Here is a 19,284-nt window from a genome sequence, read left to right as displayed (position 1 = left end):
TACAAAGTAACTTGGGCAGCACGGTAGCATAGTGGTTAGCACAATTGCTTCACAGTTCCAGGGTCCCAGGTTCCATTCTCGACTTGGGTCACTGTCTGTGCGGAGTCTGCACGTTCTCCCCGTGTGTGCGTGGGTTTCCTCCGGGTGCTCCGGTTTCCTCCCACAGTCTAAAGATGTGCAGGTTAAAATTGCCCTTAGTGTCCAAAATTGCCCTTAGTGTTGGGAGGAGTTACTGGGTTATTGGGATAGGGTGGAGGTGTGGGCTTGGGTACAGTGCTCTTTGCAAGAGCCAGTGCAGACTCGATGGGCCGAATGGCCTCCTTCTGCACTGTAAATTCTACGGTCTATGGACTTGCTGGATTATTTGCTCCTATTTTGTTCACAATTCCAAAGGATTCATCCTGTTTATGGCAGATTATGTTCCTTTAATAGAAACAAATATCAAGAGGCACCTTACTACGATCCAATGAAGAAATAAAGTCAAAAAGTAATAAGAATGAAAAGCTTTTCGGAAAAAGCTCAATAAATGTTTGATTGGGAACAGAATTGCAGATAGCACAGGTGAGTATAGGTTCCTATATTTATTTAACACGTGGATAATCACAGAGCGAAGCAATAGTGGCGAGATGGAGTTCTTTAAGTCCAATTTCAAGTTTAGTCAGCGGGCACCCTCAACAAGGCGAGTCATTGTTTGGACTGCACCATAGCTGCAGCCTGGATGGTCTTGGCAACACCACTAATGTCAGGTTGCTGCACAGAAGCCTTGGCCAGTCTGGAGATGGTTGAGAAGGGCCCACAGTCACCACAGGAGATCAAACCCAGATGGACAAGCAGTGGGGTTGTGGATCTTTTCTCCTGCCATGGGTCCTCAGTTGTTACTCCTCAACGTGGTGCGTTTAACCATATGGGGTGGCGAGGGGGAAGGTGTACGGTTAGTGGGTTGAGGAGATCATTAGAATAAAGGTGGGCTTGGGTTGGGGTAGACTTTCTCCAGTGGTCTTGCCTTTTTCAATTATTCTCCTGTTGTGTGGGTGTGGGGTGAGCAATGTTGTTCAGGACAGGGAGTCGTGTTGGTCGAAGGTTACCTGTGGTGATGCACATTGTTGAGTTGCACATCGATATGTTTGGTGTGGGCAAATTGTACCATATAGGTGTTCAGTATTCGGCAGTTGAATATGTGGTGGCAAGCACAGAAATCCTTACGGTCTTGCCCTGTGATCGTCATGAGGTACTGGCCAGTTTACGGAGATGGTTGTTGTGGGTTTTTGTTTGTTCTGTAGTCTTGACAGAGATGCTGTCTGTACTCATGGGTTCTATCAAGAGTAATGGATAGATAAACAGGGTGGGGGTCAGGAAATGGATTACTGTGCACTGAGCTAACCTGCAGAAATCCAAATAATATTCACATTTCAGTCTGGCAGAAAGCAAAGTTCTAGGCTGTTTGGGATCACAGATGATAGCACGGTCATGCTGCAAAGTAGAGTTTTTGCAAGTTTTCAATACTGAAGGACCATGAAATTTTATAAAATTGGTTTTCTTTTCATTCTTGGGATGTGGGCGTCGTTGGCTGGGCCAGCATTTTTTGCCCATCCTTAATATCTCTTGAATGGAGTGGCTTGCTAAACCATCTCAGTGAGTGGCAGTTTAGAGTCAACCACAACGCTATGTGGGTCTGGAGTCACATGTCGGGCAGATCGGGTAAGGAGGGCAGATTTCCTTGCCTGAAGGACATCAGTGAACTAGATGGGATTTTTTTTTCAAAACGACAATCGGCAATGGTTTCATGGTCAACATTTGACTTTTAATTCCTGATTTTTTTATTGAATGAAAATTTCACCATCTGCCATGGTGGGATTTGAACCTGGGAACCCAGAGCATTACCCTGGGTCTCTGGATCACTAGTCCAGTAACAATTCCACTACGCCACTGCCTCCTCTAAACACACTCACTAACTCATACATCACACAATGTACGCTAACAACAGCAAATATGGCATCCACTCATAAGCAGCAACCTCATTTGAAAGGACACCACAGTTAATAGCCAGTAACGTTCGATCCAACATAGTGCCTATCTTCTTCCCAAACCCTCAGCAATTCTCCACTGAATCATCATTGTACTTCATTGCAGTAGTGCAATCAACGAGAGCTGCAGATTAATTAAAGTACTTTGAGGAAGGAGATGTTTACAGAAATTGGCTGCTTCTTAATCCAATGAAGTACTGCCTATTTACTTACATACTGTTAGGTTACATCAAAAAGAAAAAAAAATGCAAGGCCACTTTTAGGCTATTGGTTTGTAAATAATTTTGCTTAAGGGCCGGAAAGCGTTACAATGCTAAACTCATTAAGCCCAAGCTAAAGAACACACTGCTTAGATTGTTGTTGCTCATTGCAATGGTTTGCACACTTGTTTGTGAACGGTTAGCTGCCATTTAGCTGCAAATCAGCTTGGATCTTTGGTTTAAAGTGTCATTGTCAAAAATTGAGATGTCACTGGGGAAAAAGGTATCACTGGCCTCTTCTGCCAGTTCCAACAAGGTTGGTAACATATCTGTCTCATCTGCCCCCTTCACATCCTCCTCTGAGACAGGCAGATTGTTGCAATCCCTCCTTTCAACTTCACCTAAAAAGAGAAAGCAAAAGAATAGTTCACAGAAACATTGATAATGTATTGATAATGTCTACTTAACCAGATATACACAACATATTTATTACACTGGCAATTCCTGAGAAACAAACAAATGATGCTAGTGGGCTCAAGCACTTCCCAAAGTTCTAGCCCAAACCCAGCTGGGCTTTTCCTATTTACTCAGTTTAGAATACTGCAATTGCAATCAAATAATTCTTTGTAGTGTGGTACTGCAAACAGGCTACCAAGGCCCATAGGCCCGGATCAGAAACTGCCAAATGAGGCCCTGGTTGGAATTGATGCTGGCCATCTGCCAGAGTACTCAAGTCAATACAAACTTATTATTGCTATATTGGACTACTATGATTACCCACTCACGTTTACTCAAAAGAACAAGACCGTGCTATGAATTATCTTACGGACTTCCAGACACAGGTGATTAACTTTGTAGCAGGACAAAGAGGTCGGCAGACTCCATAATGGGCTGATAGCTGGTCAGAAGAGTGTGTTCAGGAGGACAATGGATCTTGACTGAATAACCCTGGCTGAACAGGAGTATCATGTTTATTCCCATTAGCGAGTTTAAATCCGGATGGGACAATAGAAACTAGGCCAGGTGTGGGCTCATACCTATGACTCAGTGCTAACAGAATGGTATAAAAGAACATCGGAACAGATCTTCAGCGATAACCTGGAAGTCCCCCAGGCACAGCCAACACAAGAAGGGACCCTGGGTTTTGAAGCCCAGAGAAAATATCCACATTGAGTGATCGTCGCCTGGCCCGTCTCCTTCACTAAGTGCGGGTCATACCTAGAGCTCAGCTGTGAGTCCCAGTCATATTTTGTGTGAGTGAGTGAATTGTGAATAAAATTGGATTAAACCGTGAACCTGTGTTTTGTCCTTTGTTCATCTCGCAAATAACGGCGCCTGGGTGAAATGTATTAGTAATAAACTGGTCGAATTTACAGACAACACTATATTTTGTGAGAATATTTAGTCAGAGATTTACTGCAAAATAACCAAGAGCAGCTGACCTTGTTCAGTCTGTAATCCCGTGTAAACTCGGTCCTCTTGAGGAATTCTGCATTTTTGTCCATTTTCCTTCTGGAAGAACAAACCTAGTTAACGGCTACAACCCAAAATCTTCTGTACTGATGAGAAACGGCATGCAGCAAATAATCAACTCCGAAACTCTGATCAACCACAAGCTCAACGCGGTTTCTCCCCGCGGATCCTGGAGGCACTGACTTGCTGAATGCCAGCCCTCCAGTAAGTGGTTTACAGTCAAATATGACACTAGGCAGTGAGTGCCGAGAGGCTTTGATACATCAGATGATTCATTCAATTTCCACCCAACAACTCACCTCCCAGTAAATTACAATCAGGAATTAAGGCCATTATTTCCACCCCCAATCCAGGAATGCCTAGGCCAATTGCAGCAGTTTTCTAGCTCAGAAAAAAAAAGTACCGACCAATGCTTTTTGAGTCCACAGGTCTTTAATCGGCACTTTCCATCTGGAATTACCACTTTCAGGTGACATGCTTTTAAAGAAGTTTAGCACCCAATAATGCTCCTCATTGGTAAAACCATCAGGAGGCAAAATGCAACAGGAAGGAAAATGCAGAATACCATTTCTCAAGAATGGCAAGGGGTATTAAAATTGGATAGCCCCGAAAACAGGCACAGGGACTCAATTAACCTGTACCCTTTGATTGTGCGGCACACAGAATGCCAATTTAATGCTGCCTATGCATTTCCAACATGTTTGAGTGCAGTAAGCACTCCCTATGCATCAGAAGGGAGCCCAGCTCTGTGATGGCCAACATTACATAAAGTCAGCCTGTGCCACTTAAGGGAGAGATGTATTGTGGCTGCTGGTTGGGCCAAGATCATTCTGAACATTGTGCTGTGGAAAATGTAGCAGTGGCTGACCATGAGAGAGTGGACTCTCAAGGTTTTTGAGCGCTGCATTGGAGGTGTTAGTGAAAGGAACTGGAGGCCATCCAGACCACATGGTCAGATGGCAATGGGAAGTAGTAGTGGTGGAGGGTCAATGCTAGCAGTACAACTTTGAAGATCTGAATGCAATTCAGGAAGAAGTTTAATAATCTCACAAGCTGTCGAGGTCAGGAGTGCATCTTCAAATCATGCCCTACCAACTGCACCACTGGAGTGGTAAGGAGTTATGTGCCATTTAACAGATTAAAAATTTAAGATTAAGCGAGGGCCGAGGCTGAAGCGCGAATCTTCAACAGCTGCGCTGATGCCAAAATCACTATTACATAGAGACTCACGTAATGATTGCATGCTGCCAATACATTCAAACCCCTTAATAAATAGGACTTTACAAATATAACTTGCAACCCATCTTCCACTAGAAGTACGCACATGTGCTGCAGACACCATTTTGGTAGTTTAAAAGGTCTCATGGCACCCACAACTGGCCCAATTTCACCCCATGGTGTCTCTCAAACTAGGAATCAAGGTCAATCAAAAGAAAAAAACGAGATAATGTTCATGCAACAGAAATGCACAAGGACATAACTGTTCAGAGATACTCTGTGACTACAAAACAAAAATGGTCATCATGGAGTTCTGATAAAAGGTCACTGACCTAAACCTCAATTCTGTTTCTCTCTCCACAGAAAGAAACAAACCTGCTATGTATTTCCAAGATTTTCAGTTTTTATTTCTGGTGATCATGGTACTCGTTTTTCCCCAATGTCCCTGCTCAGGGGCTGGTTTAGCACCGGGTTAAATCGCTGGCTTTTAAAGCAGACCAAGGCAGTCCAGCAGCACGGTTCAATTCCCGTACCAGCCTCCCCGAACAGGCGCCGGAATGTGCCGACTAGGAGCTTTTCACAGTAACTTCATTTGAAGCCTACTTGTGACAATAAGCGGTTTACATTTCATTTCATTAACTGCCAACAACAATCTGCTTCCTCCCATCTCTCTGAAACCAGTTGGCAGAAATGTTAGCTGCTTAAAATATCATTTGCCACAGTCCAAGTACCTTGCTGGTGTCCAGGCCTACTTCAGGATATGACGTTACTAATCCTTCAGTTGAGGGGTTGAAGAGCTAGGGGGGGGGAAAAAAGTAATCAGAGGTGTATCTGATTTATTAAAGACATAGTCAGCTCTCACTAATGCCTCCTGTGCTCGTATCAAATGTGAAAGACCGCATAACTAGAGTGCTGTGGACAAGTGAGATTGCGGCAGTCTTGTGCATGCTGCAGGCTATCCTGAACTGAATGCGTCTACTTGCTTAGTCCATATCAGGTTATTTGAGATGCGGTTACATATGGGGCAGGATTCCCTGATCCCCCAGCCACATGTTTCTTGGCCGCGCGCTGTTCACTGGCGGCAGGATTCCCTACTCCCGCCGCTTGTCAACGGGATTTCCAATTGAAGCCACCCCACGCCGCAGGAAACCCACGAGCAGGGGTGCTTGGTCGGTGAGAACAGAATCCCAACGGCTAGAAAACACCAGCTATAAGCACAAAAATGACAAGATAATTTTGCAGAGAAGTTAGGATCTTTTTTTCCATGAAACGAGGCAAAAAAAGAGAGTGCAATGATTCCTCAAATTCCCAGTGCTGAAAGTTGCTTTACGCAACAAATTGGAAGGTTTGCTTAACTTTTAAAATTCTCATGTGGCCTGAATGGAAAAGCTTGCGTTAAAAAAATTATCACTCAACCCAACCCCATCAAGATTTTCCTTTAACTTGGTGAATGACCAGAGAATTGTTAAATTATCAATAACGTTTTGACTCTCACAGGTGGTGGCATTGGTTTTAATTCATAGTCTCTTTACTAAGTGAATGTGGAACCGACAAAAGCTATTCGGCTAAGCGTGGCTGTGTTGCCGTTCTGAGGAAAGGTCATCAACCTGAACCGTGAACTCAATTAATCCAGATGCTGCTGGATTGGAGTACTTCCAGCATTTTCTGTTTTGATCCCTGGCCTTTGTTAATTCTTTGTAACTTACCTCATGTTTCTCCACAGAAATTCATATTTGCCACTTGACTGTCATTCCAACAGCCTGCCTATTGAAAGAGAATCATTTAGTCTATCAAATTTAGTCTACAAAATTATATGGGGCATAGACCGCGTGGATAGTCAGAGACTTTTTCCCAGGGTAGAGGGGTCAATTACTAGGGGGCATAGGTTCAAGGTGCAAGGGGCAAGGTTTAGAGGAGATGTACGAGGCAATTTTTTTTTTTTTACACAGAGGGTAGTGGGTGCCTTGAACTCGCTGCCGGAGGTGGTGGTGGAAGCAGGGACGATAGTGACGTTTAAGGGCATCTTGACAAATACACGAATAGGATGGGAATAGAGGGATACGGACCCCGGAAGTGTAGGATATTTTAGTTTAGATGGGCAGCATGGTTGGCACAGGCCTGGAAGGCCGAAGGGCCTGTTCCTGTGCTGTACTCTTGTTTTTTGTTCCTGAAACTTTTGTTGCAATAAGCCATCGATCACTGGCTTATTTTGTCTGCCAATTTCCCTTTCCTTCCCCCTCTCCTGAAGGAGTCTTGGTGTGGCATCCATCAGGCATTCAACACAATTGGACATCTTGAGAATTGCCCTGTTGAGTGCCAGCAGCATAATCTACAATGGAGACTCAGAGCAGAGTCTGATTTGGTCCTAACCACATCCACTTTCCAGCAAAGGTGAAATGGATAGTGATCAGCAACAGAAATCCTGGTTGAATGGTTCCCCTCTCTAACACAGTTAATCACATTGACTCCATCAAACCGAGTAGGTGGTAAACGTACTTGGAATGTTCTGACTTGTACACAATCTGAACTACCGAGTTATCAGAGGCTTTTATTCAGAACATTGGTCATCTTCTGTAAAATTTACCAATAACATTATTCTATCCCATGCAAACACCTCTCTTTATCTGGAGGACTCATTAAACATGCTTGCGGAATATTTAATATACATGCCAGGAGTTTTTTTTTGCAAATGGAAGAAAATACATCCCACGCATGATTACCAGGATAGATACAAATTAGATATTACATTATCTTTAGATACAAAAAATAAAATTTTGACTCACATCTTTGAGTAAATCCAAATTAGTGTTTAATCGGGTGTTGCTGAGTGAGGAATGTATTTGAGCCAAGCTGTTGTCAATCAGATCCAAATGATCAATCATTTCAATCCTATGCAGAGAAAATGAGAATAAAACAAAACTATATTATCTATTCAATGCAACTTGTTGTGGCCATTACCACCTTTCTCTGGACTCTGGGACTGGAGATCAGAAAGACACAGAAAGGCACCGGAGATTCGGCAGGGGCTGGAATCGCGCCGGTCGGCGGCCGCTCAGAGCGCACCGCGCCCCCCCCCCCCCCCCCCGGCGATTCTCCGGCCCGCGATTGGCCAAAGTCCCGCTGGTTCTTTGCCAGTCCCGCCGGCGTAAATTAGACTAGGTCCCTTACCGGCAGGATGATCTGGCCCCAGGGGGTGCCCCACGGTGGCCTGGCCCGCGAGCGGGGCCCACCGATCCACGGGCGGGCTGTGCCGTGGGGGCATTCTTTTCTTACCCGCCGGCTGTGTCAGCCTCCGCGATGGCCTACTCGTAGGTAAACCCCCCCCGTGCATGCGCGGGGATGACGTCAGCAGCCGCTGACGCTCCCACGCATGCGCGGACCCGCACCGGCCGGCAGAGTCCCTTTGGCCCTGGCTGGCGTGGCGCCAAAGGCCTTCCATACCGGCCGGCGGGGTGCAAACCACTCCGGCGACAGCCTAGCCCCTTTGGGGAGGGCCGACACCGGAGTGGTTCACGCCACTCCGTCCCGCCGGGAACCCCGCCCCGCCGGGAACCCCGCCCCGCCGGGTATGGGAGAATCGCGCCCTAGGAATCCTATGGCAAGTAATTCATCTCCTGATTCCCCAAAGCCTGTCCACCATCCACAAGTCACAAACTCTCCACTTGCCTGGAAAGTGCTACTCCAACAACACTCAAGAAGCTTGACACCATCCAAGACAAAGCAGCCCACTTAACTGGGATCCCTTCCGCAAACATTCATTCCCTCCACCACCGACTCTACACGATGGACTGCAGGAACTCACCAAGCCTTAGGTGGCACCTTCCAGGCCTACGACCGCTACCATATGGAAGAAGAAGGGCAGCATATATACCCAGCAACACCACCACCCTGGATGTTCCCACCAAGTCATTCACCATCCTGACTTGGAAATATGTCGCCGTTTTGTCACTGGGTCAAAATCCTGGAAACCCTCTACTTAACAGCACTATGGATGTACTGACACCGCAGGGACGACCTCAGCAGCTCAAGAAGGCAGCTCACCATTATCTATTCAAGAGCAACTCGGGATAGCCAGTAACACCCACATCCCGTAAATCAATTTTAAAAACGAGGTTTCCTGTCGACTGTTTCCATCCTCGATAACCGTCTTAAGTTTGTGATGAATGTAGGAATTTCAGATGTATTGTATTGTAAAGTTAAAAGGCTGAGCTAGAGTGTGTTTGACTGTTCCAATCAAGCTTTAAAAGAAACCCTAGTTTGGAAGGCAAGTTTATGTTGGAAGCCAGGGGTGTAAATTAAGCATCGTTAAAAAGCTTGGGCTAATGGAATTTTCTTGTGATTAAGAAGATTCCCTGTGGAGTTCATTAGATTTCAGCTTAGTATGGTGATGTTTTTACTGGGTGGAGCTAAGGTATCAGGCATTTTGTAGGAAGAGCAGGTCAGAGCAGTTCTGGGTGAAGCTGTGAACACAGGTAATGCAGATTGCTCTCTGCAGTTCAGTTAAGAGATTAACAGTCATCTAAAGCAGCGCGGATTTGTCAGAGAACAAAGGGGAGCTGAAACAAGTTGAGAAATAGCTTCTGACGACAGAGTTTTTGCCTGAGTCTGACGGGAGTCAGATCTTGTCTTTAAAACAGTGCCAAAATATCTCTCTTTCTTCAAGAATATCTCTGTAAAGCAAGTATTCCTCTGTGCCAGTGGTAGTTAAAGTAGATTGGGAGTAGAGATGGATGTTTTTCTTGATGCTTAAGTGGGAATAAAGAGAGCAATTAAGGGTTATTGTATTCACTGTATTGAGTCGTAATGTTTAAGGGATTACTAAGTTATTTTCTAGTGTGATGTTAAAGATTTTAATACTGTGTTAGTAATAAAGTTTGCTTTAATATACCACATCCCTATTTCTTTGTGTAATCACTCCTGGAGAGACCTATCCTTTCCTCACCGTCTTCCAAAATTAAAATAAAATATTGGTGCTTCTGTCCAGTATCTTAGCCAATTTTAGGGTCTGGTCTGGGATAGTAATAAGCTGCAGGCGATCATTCTCAGGTTAGGTGTTGAGCACGATCCAAAGTTGAATTTTCCACCTTAGATCCACACCAAGACTGGCTACTTCTACTTCCATAATTTCTATAGATACCAACTTTCCCTTAGCTCATCTACTGCACATACCATCATCCATCCCTTTGTTACCTCCAAACTGGACTACTCCAAAGTTCTTCTGGCCAGCCTCTCAAGCTTCCATCCTACATAAAGTTCCGCTGTCAGAATCATAACTCAGTTTAAATTTCATTCAACAAATCACCCCTTTGCTTGATGACCTTCACTGGCTCCCTATCTGACAACACCCCAAATCTTTAAATTACCATGCCAGTTTTCAAACCCCTCCCTGACCTCCTCCCATCTCTGTCTGGGTAGCCTCCTCCAGCACTACAGGCTTTCCCGTCTCTATATTCCTCAGATTCTGGCCTCCTGCACATACCCCATTTTAAATCGCTCTAACACTGACAGCCAAGCTTTCAGCTGTTCAGGCACCAAACTCTGGAATTCCTTTCCTATACCTTTTTCCCTCTCCAACTCATTTTCCTCCCTTGAAATGCTTCGAAAAACCTCCCTCTTTGATCATCAAGTTCCTGGGTCATCTTTCCTCAGTCTATAACTTAAGTGTCAAAAATATTTCTACTGATATTGTCCTTGGGATGTTTTACGACATCAAATGCACTATACAAACACAGGCTGTTGTCATTGCCATCCTTAGTGGGTGGAAAAAGTAAAACAGAATCAAATAGTTTACTGTGAGCAAACAGCATGTACCACCACCATAAACAATATTTGATGGAATTAATTAATTCAATCAATGACTTGTCTTGAAGCCCTCAGACTGTGATTTAAGAATATTCATCCATCTTCATGCCCGCCATTCATTCCTTATCTCTTGTATTCCACTAACATTCCACCACTCCACCTACCAGCAGAAGAGGAACCCTGTCCTTTAGACCAAGTACCTGACCTTTGTTCAGGTACATAAAAGGAAAAAGGTCAATTCAGCCCAACAACCCACTCCTTCCAAGGCTACGTACAATCACGGAAAGAGGAAAACATAATCCCAAATGTTGTGGATTAGCTTTTAAGTAGACTCTCACTGGTCAGAGGTTTCTTCCGCGGCCATTTGGCAGTTTTCATCCAGGAGATCGTCATACAGATTGTGTGATGCAAACGGCGAAGATGCTGTGCTTGGAGTGGCAACTTGGTTGTCTGTAGCTGCACTGAAAGGAGTTTCTCCAGACATCAAGCTGTAAAGGGTGAAATAGCAAGTTTGAATAAAAACTAACAATCTTCGGAGTCAATGCTATGAATTGAAATTAAGTTATGATACTACGGCTGACAGCTTCAGTTATGAAACAATATTGGAAGACGGCACTAGAACAGAGCTCAAGCGATCCACTATAATTGTCCCCAAAATGAGAGATTTTGACAAGAAAATAAAAGCGGTGAAATCATTTACATTGAACAAAGGGAGACAGTAATAAAAGGGCATAAGTTTAAGGTCACCAAATTAACTGCCATGTTTCAAGGCTTACGGCCATTTTGCTACGATAGATATCTTGGTATGATTTATATCAAAATGTTATAAGTAAATTAAATTTAGTTCAAGGGCATAAAATGCCCACAGCAGTAAGAGGCTTTGGGGTGAAACAGTTTGAAGAGCGCAGGTACTTTCAGCAGATTTGTGGAGCTATCTATATAACTCCAGCCTGAGATAACAAGAGTTATTAACTCATTCAAGACAAGAGATTGGGTATTCACGCTGATTGATATAACTTATTTCCTGTAACAGTTAACAATGGCCAGGAGTCAGCTCTGGAAAGTCTATTTACCCAAGAGGTCGGTCTCAAAACGTTGGTGACTGTTACAGGAATGAGGCTGTCGGCCCCACATCAAATACTCTAAAAAGCTCAATTTTTGTACCACATTTGGAAAAAATAAGTTCAGTCAGACAAAGACCATTACATAGAACATAGAACAGTACAGCACAGAACAGGCCCTTCGGCCCTCGATGTTGTGCCGAGCAATGATAACCCTACTCAAACCCACGTATCCACCTATACCCCGTAACCCAACAACCCCACCCCCCAACCTTACTTTTTTTAGGACACTACGGGCAATTTAGCATGGCCAATCCACCTAACCCGCACATCTTTGGACTGTGGGAGGAAACCGGAGCACCCGGAGGAAACCCACGCACATACGGGGAGGACGTGCAGACTCCGCACAGACAGTGACCCAAACCGGAATCGAACCTGGGACCCTGGAGCTGTGAAGCATTTATGCTAACCACCATACTACCGTGCTGCCCCATGCTTACCTGTGCTCTTCGGCAGGCTGATCTGGACTTTCAAACAGATGTGTGATTTCAGAGATGATAACACCTCCTGGATAAACACTGCTTTTCTCACAGGTTTCACATTTCTTGTCGGAATGAACAAAATAATGGGCATTAATTCTTGTGCATTTCACAGGAGGTCTCACTGTTAATTCACCTTGATTTGGCTCGGGCACACAACCCAGATCCCATAAATCTATTAACTAAAATTCAAGCTTGCTCAACCACTGAAAAGTTGTAGATATTGTAAAATTGGCCCAGCTTTGCCAAGAAACTGCAACCTTCATGTATCAATAATTTTCGGCACTAAGTCCAATTCTTGATCCACCTTTCCTTCCTAGTTTTTGAAGCCAATGCCTCTGATGTCACTCCTGTCCCCCCCTCCCCCAATAACGTTGGCACCTTCCCGACTTCACAGTGGTATCTGCCCCCCCTCCCACCACTGCCGATGCGCCCCCCTTCCCCTCCCCCCTCCTCCCCCCCTTCCCCCTCCCCTCCCCCTTCCCCCCTCCCCCCCTCCCCCCCCTCCCCCCCCTCCCCCTCCCCCCCCCCTTCCCCCCTCCCCCCCCCTTCCCCCCTCCCCCCCCCCCTCCCCCCTCCCCCCCCATCAAATTGCTGCACAACATAGGCAGAAATATTTGATCCTGTGAAGCTCCTGTGAGGTTGGAAATGTTTAAACTACAATACTAAACATCCTAGACTCACAGCATTAGGTAGGAACAGAGGACAATGTGTGAAGGGAATTTATGATCAGCAGGATAATCTTTGTAGGGAAGTACGTTTTCTGCCGATTCAATGATAAAATAGTGCAGAGATGGTCAATGGTACTAGCCATGTGGGTGGCTAGCAAGGGAACAAAATGTCACATAGGGTGACTACAATGTAAAGATAAGCAATGTGAGGAAATAGAGCCGGAGGGTTACTGCGTATATAAAATAAGTTATATCTCACCCGAGAGTGGGTGATGCAGCTGCTGGGTGAAGGAGCTTGAAAAACATTTCTGTATCTATTACAGGGATCTTTCACAATGCGTATACACAAAAATATTCATGAAGGCCAGCTGTCTCAACCTTGCCCCTCACCGGATGTGTGGTGATCCTCAGGTTAAATTACGACCAGTCAGCTCTCCCCTCAAAGGGGAAAGAAGCCTAAGGTCTTCTGGGACTGTGGCGACTTTTACATTTTCACAAAAGTTAATCAAAGATTTTTCCTTCAATTCTCCCAAGTCAGATATGGCTCTCATTTGCTCCTTCCTTGGTTGTAGTACCGATTAATTCTCAGTTCCATTGGGAAAACGGATTACATTCAAACTGGGATGTGCAACTTCAAATTAATGAACTAAGGGAGGCTGCAAGCCACATAACTGGCACAATGTCATCTGATAAAAGATTGCTCAACTCTCAATTTATTAACAATGTTAATCCTCTCTCATCTGCTACATCATATCTTGCATGCTCTTCCTCCACTGTGTGAGATTTCAAAACCATGATGCTTAACCCATTCTTTACCAGAAGCTCAAAATTTACTTCAACTCCCTCAGTTTCTTCCACATCTTCAGGATTTTAAAACCAAACTCATCACCTAATGACTACTTTCTGACTTTTATCTAAAATTTGTTCCTACATCTTTGAGAATGCTTCTGTCTTGCACTGTGACTCCTGACCCTTCACCTGCTGTCTCAGAAAACAAAAAAAACAACTTTCTAACTTACCGGAATGCATGTACAGCTGTGCCATCTGACCACTGTCCATTGTGATGGGCCGACTATACTTGGAGTAGGAATGGGGCATACCAGAAGTGCCAATCATCAGAGGCCTAGAAGAATGATTTGCAACAATTTACTTAAAGGTTAAAGAAAGCAATTTGTAATTTTGCACAATTGAATAATCAACGGCAAGACCCATATTTGGTATGATGAATGCAAAATTTTAGACATATTGATTGGCAATTTAAGGGTTAATAGCCTAGGTTACAGTGTGTTTGACTTAGGTGGTGGTGTTTTAAAAGAATCTTGTTTTGCAAGACAAGAAAACTTTTAGGAGCCAGAGGTAAAAGCCTGCACTAATGCACTGTTGTTTGGCTAGGGAGTCCCTGGGGAGTTAATCTGTTTCCAGCCTGAGGAATGATGTAATTGCTGGGTGGAGCTAAGGTACGACATTGAAAAAGGTTTTGAGATGAGGTCTGATCTGGCTAACACTGAATCTACAAGTAAGCTCTTTTACTCTCATAGTAGGATAATTAAAAAGATGATTAGTATTTAAAGAAGTGCAGACTTGTCTGAGGACAAGGAAGAAAGCTGAAACAAACCAGTTGAAACAGCTTTTTGAAGACATCCAGCCAGAGGTTCTAACAAAGCCAAATATTCTCTGGAAAACAAATATTACTCTGTGCCATTGGGTTATAGGATGGATTGAAAATGGTGTTTAATTAGGAACAGAGATGGTAATTAAGGGGATTGCATTACTGTATTTAGTGGTATTCTTTTATCAGGTAATTGTATGCTATTTTTGGGTATGATGTTAAAGAGTTAATATTGTTTAGTAATAAAGTTTTGTACCCTATGTGGATATACTGGTGCTCTACCCTGTGACCCTCATAAGCGGGTTTGGTGCCTTCTCAGGTTACAAACTTAACCTGAGCAAGAGCAAAATCTTCCCGGTAACCCTCTGGGGAGTGGGGGGGGGCTGCCTTTCAAGCTGGCCGTGACCCAATTCCGTTACCTGGGTATCCTAATAGCCTACAACTGGACACGTATCCACAAATTAAACCTGCCTGTAGAGGTTCTACAACTGGGTGGTCACCGCAGAAAGGGTACAAGGATGGTTGATGGAGCCGGTAGCAGAATGGGTCAGAATGAAGGAGAGTTCCTGCACGGGAACATCTCTCCACTGGCCACGACTGCATTCGCCGCCGACCCCCCCCCCCCCCCCCCCCCTTGACCAAGATGTACACCAGGGCCCCCAACTGCAAAAATCTCACGTTCACCCTGTGACAATGGACATCTCCCTCAAAAGGTGGAGACAGGGCAAAGGGACCCTAACAGTAAGAGACATGTACATGGAAGCAGGTTAGTGATCCGAAGGGAACTCATGGAAAGGTTCCAGCTCCCGAAAGGGAACAAACTAAGATACAATCAAATCAAAAACTTCCTCCGCAAGGAGACAACAGCATTCCCCCAGATACCAGGCCATTCACTTTTAGACAAGACGATGGGCTACAAATGGGCCAGGAGATGGGAACTGTACGGGTATGTACTGACGAATACTGCAGTAGGTACGCTTACTCCTGGTCGGGTTAAGGGAGAAATAGGAGGAAGAGCTATGCAGGGAGATAGGGGGAAGACTGGAGCAAAGCATTGCACTGGGAAAACGTCTCCTTCATGTGTGCAGGTATGAGCCTAATGCAACTAAAGGTGGTGCACAGGTCGCACCTAACCAGGACAAGAATGAGCGGCCTCCTTGAGGACCTGTGAATGGCACCAGGGAGGCCTCGCCAACCACATTCATATGATCTGGTCCTGCCCCAGACTTGCCGGATGATGAGACCATGTCTAGGATTGTGGGGGTGAGGGTGCAGCCTTGCCCACTAGTGGCAGTCTTCAGGGTATCAGAACAGCCAGAGGGGACTTCATGAGAGAGGGGCAGACGCCCTAGCCTTTGCATCCCTGATCGCCTGACGGAAACTGCTGCTCGGCTGACGATCAGCAGCACTACCCAAAGCTGCAGACTGGCTGTCCCATCTGGCAGAATTTCTCACGCTAAGGAAAATAAAATACGCCATCAGAGGAAAGCTTCCACAAAACATGGAGGCTATTGACTAACTTGTTTCAAAACCTGTTTGTAACCTGCAACCATTAAAGTGGGGGTGGCCTCTTTCCCCCTCCCTCCCACATAACTAGATAAAAGCTCCCTCAGGGGAGCACAGCCAGCTATCGGCCCCACGTGACCCAGAGGGCTTAACCTGAGCACTTGTATGTCCGGCCCATCAGCAATCAGCTGTCGTTTCTGTAATTTGCTCTTCTTTTGGATCTCTTTCGAATAGCTTTTGGCCTTAATAAAAGCACCTTGTAAGTAAAGTTCTCTATGTATGATAATCAAAACTAGCTGTTGTAATTTTGTTGATACATGCATTGGTTTTGTCTTACTCTGTAACTTTTGATATGAAATTTTAAAAATCCAATAAAAACATTTTTTTAAAAAGTTTTGCTTTAAAATATCAAAGCCCCATTTATTTGTGCAACCACTCCTGGAAGTGAAATGCAAAATGAAATGAAAAATATAAGTAGGCTACAAATGAAGTTACTGTGGAAAAGCCCCTAGTCGCCACATTCCGCCGCCTGTTCGGGGAGGCTGGTACGGGAATTGGACCGTGCTGCTGGCCTGCCTTGGTCTGAGCGACGTATTCTTCCTGCAGTCTTACAAAATAAAACTAAAATATTGGGGTTTCGGTCCAGTATCCTAGCCATTGTTGGGATCTGATCTGGGATCGTAATATTGGCTACTTCGTGAATACAGAGGCATGAAATTCAAGACAGTTCCAAAATAGGCACAGAGATAATGATGCCCGATTAACTCAAACCTGTGTTTTTATTTTGTTCTTGGGATGTGTGCGTCGCAGGTTGTGTCAGCATTTATTGCCAAGTCCACCTGCATATTGAAATCCCCATGATTACTGTAATATTGCCTTTCTTATTTGCCTTTTCTATCGCTTGATTTATTTTCTGCCCCATATCCCAACTACTGCTAGGAGTACATAACTCTCATCAGAGTCTTTTTTCTTTCGCGGTTCCTCTTGCTTCCCTCTTCTCCTCACAGTAATCTTACTTTGTGTCTTTCTCCTTTCTCTCACCCAAGGACAGTGAGCTAACGAGGAACAAGTAGTGGCAAGAGAAAGAGACTGAAAGAAACACCGGTACTTTGATCTCAAACTCACAGCTAATGTATTTTATAAAGTAATATCATGTGCTGAAATACTGGACAAGAGTGGCCGGCAGCCAGAGCAGGAGGAAAGGGCAGCACAGAGGCCAGTTTGCCAGAGCGCGAGGTGACATGCAAGTTCTGCAGAGGACTCAGATAAGGAATCACACAGGAAAAGGCTGATAGCAATGCTGTACACTGGCTGACCTGCCAGAGAGCATTGCAATCACTGCCCAGGATCATGGAGGCGCTCAACACTACTCGAGTGTCCATCCTATCCACAATGCAAGTGGTACTCAACTCCATGTGAGCGCTTACAGGCCCAAACATGACATAGTCTCTAATGACTGTTGTCAGGGTCTCCATTGCAGCACAAATAGAAACCACACAACAGCAGAGTGCTGCAGTAGAAGGTCAGACTGCAGTCATATCAACATGCAAGGGCAATGTTCCACACGCATTCAGACCGCTGTTACAATAGCTGCAGATGCCAGTGCTAAAGGGGCATTCAGAATCTCATAGCAATCCAGCAATCCCTCTAACAGATCACTAAGATTGCGGAGGTACTTCCCTAGGTGATGGCTCAGTGGAGCACAAACCTGATGTCCTCTCTCATGGTGGCAACTCTCACCACTGCCACTCTGCCTATGTTCTTGCTGCTGCCAGTCAAGCAACCAAACCAGACAGTTCATTAAGAATTAATAGGGTTTATTCATATTGGTATGGTTTATCAGCAGCAGACACAATTATTACGAGTAGCAAGGTTGTTAACTAATAGATAAGAAGAAAGGCAGAGCTGCTCTGACCTCTACAGTGCACGTCATGTGCTACGTGGGAACTCTCCAGGTGTTGGATAACCATTTGCAGCAGCCTTTGCTTTGGTTGAGAAGCAGCAGGGGAGATGGTGTGGTCGTATCACTGGACTAGTAATCCACAGGCTCAGGCTAATGTTCTGGGAATGTGGGTTCATATCCCACCATGGCAGCTGGTGGAATTGAAATTCAATTAATAAATCTGGAATTGAAAAGTTAGTCTCAGTAATGGTGACAATGAAACTATAATTGATTGTTGTAAAAACCTATCTGGTTCACTAATGTCCTTTAGGGAAATAAATCTGCAACTCCAGACCTGCTATAATTTGGTTGACTCTTAACAGTCCTTGCTGGCTTGCTAGCTTATTTCACTTTGTTCAAGTGCAATTAGGGATGGGAAACAAATGCTGGCCTTGCCAGCAATGCCCGCATCCCATGAAAGAATAAAGAAAAGAAGCTGGCATTTCTGTGGTTAGTGTGTGAAGTTGAGAGCTTCATGGATAGCACATTTAGAGATGTGGTCACCCTGCAGCCTAAGAGAATGCAAGGAATGCGTGACCAGAGAGTCGGGAAGAAACAAGCAGTTAATGCAGGAATCCCAAAAGTGCATTCCACTCTCCAGCCAGCATTCAGCTCTGAATGCCGATGAGTAATGATTCAACTGGAGAGTGCAGCCACAGCCAAGTCCATGGCACCACAGGTGACTCAGTTGTGCAGGGAGGCACAAGGAAGACTGGAAGAGCAACAGTGATAGGTGATAGAATAGGCAGGTGTTCCTGCAGCTGCAGATGTGATCCAGGACTCGTCCCTTGTGCCAAGGATGTCACTGAATGGCTGCAGAGCACTCTGCGGTTGTGGAGCAAATGGCCAGCAGTCATGGTCCAAATTGGTAAGAACGAGGACAGAAAAAGGGGGTGTGGTCCTGAAATCAGAATTTAGGACGCTAGTTTAGGAAATGAGTAAGCAGGGCCTCAGATCTCCAGATTACTCCCAGTGTTGCTCACAAGTGAGCAGAGAAACAGGAGAAACAAGCAGATGAATACATGGTCAGAAAGATGGTGCAGGAGGAAGGGCTTTAAATTCTTGGGACATCTAAGATCAGCTCACGGGGATATGGGATCTGCACACGCTGGACGAATTGTACAGGAGTTGAGCCAGGGCTGAGTGTCTGGTGGGTTGATTTGCTTGCGATATTGAGGAGGGTTTAAACTAACTTGGCAGAGGTGTGGGAAACAGGAGGTAATAGCATAGAGGAATACC

General features: G+C 44.9%; 1 protein-coding gene across 1 annotated transcript in view; it reads right to left on the bottom strand.

The window, feature by feature from the left end:
* Positions 1 to 217: 217 nt before the first annotated feature.
* The window catches only part of LOC119952018 (heat shock factor protein 1-like), a 57,076-nt gene continuing 38,009 nt past the window's right edge, over positions 218 to 19,284 (bottom strand). Inside the window, exons 7-13 of the mRNA XM_038775484.1 lie at positions 14,022 to 14,111; positions 12,279 to 12,416; positions 11,056 to 11,205; positions 7,699 to 7,804; positions 5,647 to 5,712; positions 3,667 to 3,736; positions 218 to 2,625 (exon numbers count right to left, since the gene is read on the bottom strand). Coding sequence (XP_038631412.1) covers positions 2,435 to 2,625; positions 3,667 to 3,736; positions 5,647 to 5,712; positions 7,699 to 7,804; positions 11,056 to 11,205; positions 12,279 to 12,416; positions 14,022 to 14,111 — 811 coding nt within the window. The 3' untranslated portion in view covers positions 218 to 2,434. The remainder of the gene's footprint in view (positions 2,626 to 3,666; positions 3,737 to 5,646; positions 5,713 to 7,698; positions 7,805 to 11,055; positions 11,206 to 12,278; positions 12,417 to 14,021; positions 14,112 to 19,284) is intronic.

This window comes from Scyliorhinus canicula, chromosome 17 (assembly GCF_902713615.1).
Source record: "Scyliorhinus canicula chromosome 17, sScyCan1.1, whole genome shotgun sequence".
NCBI classification, from domain to species: Eukaryota; Metazoa; Chordata; class Chondrichthyes; order Carcharhiniformes; family Scyliorhinidae; genus Scyliorhinus; species Scyliorhinus canicula.
The sequence above is the reverse complement of the archived record's forward strand: the minus strand, read 5'-3'. Positions and strand labels throughout refer to the sequence as shown.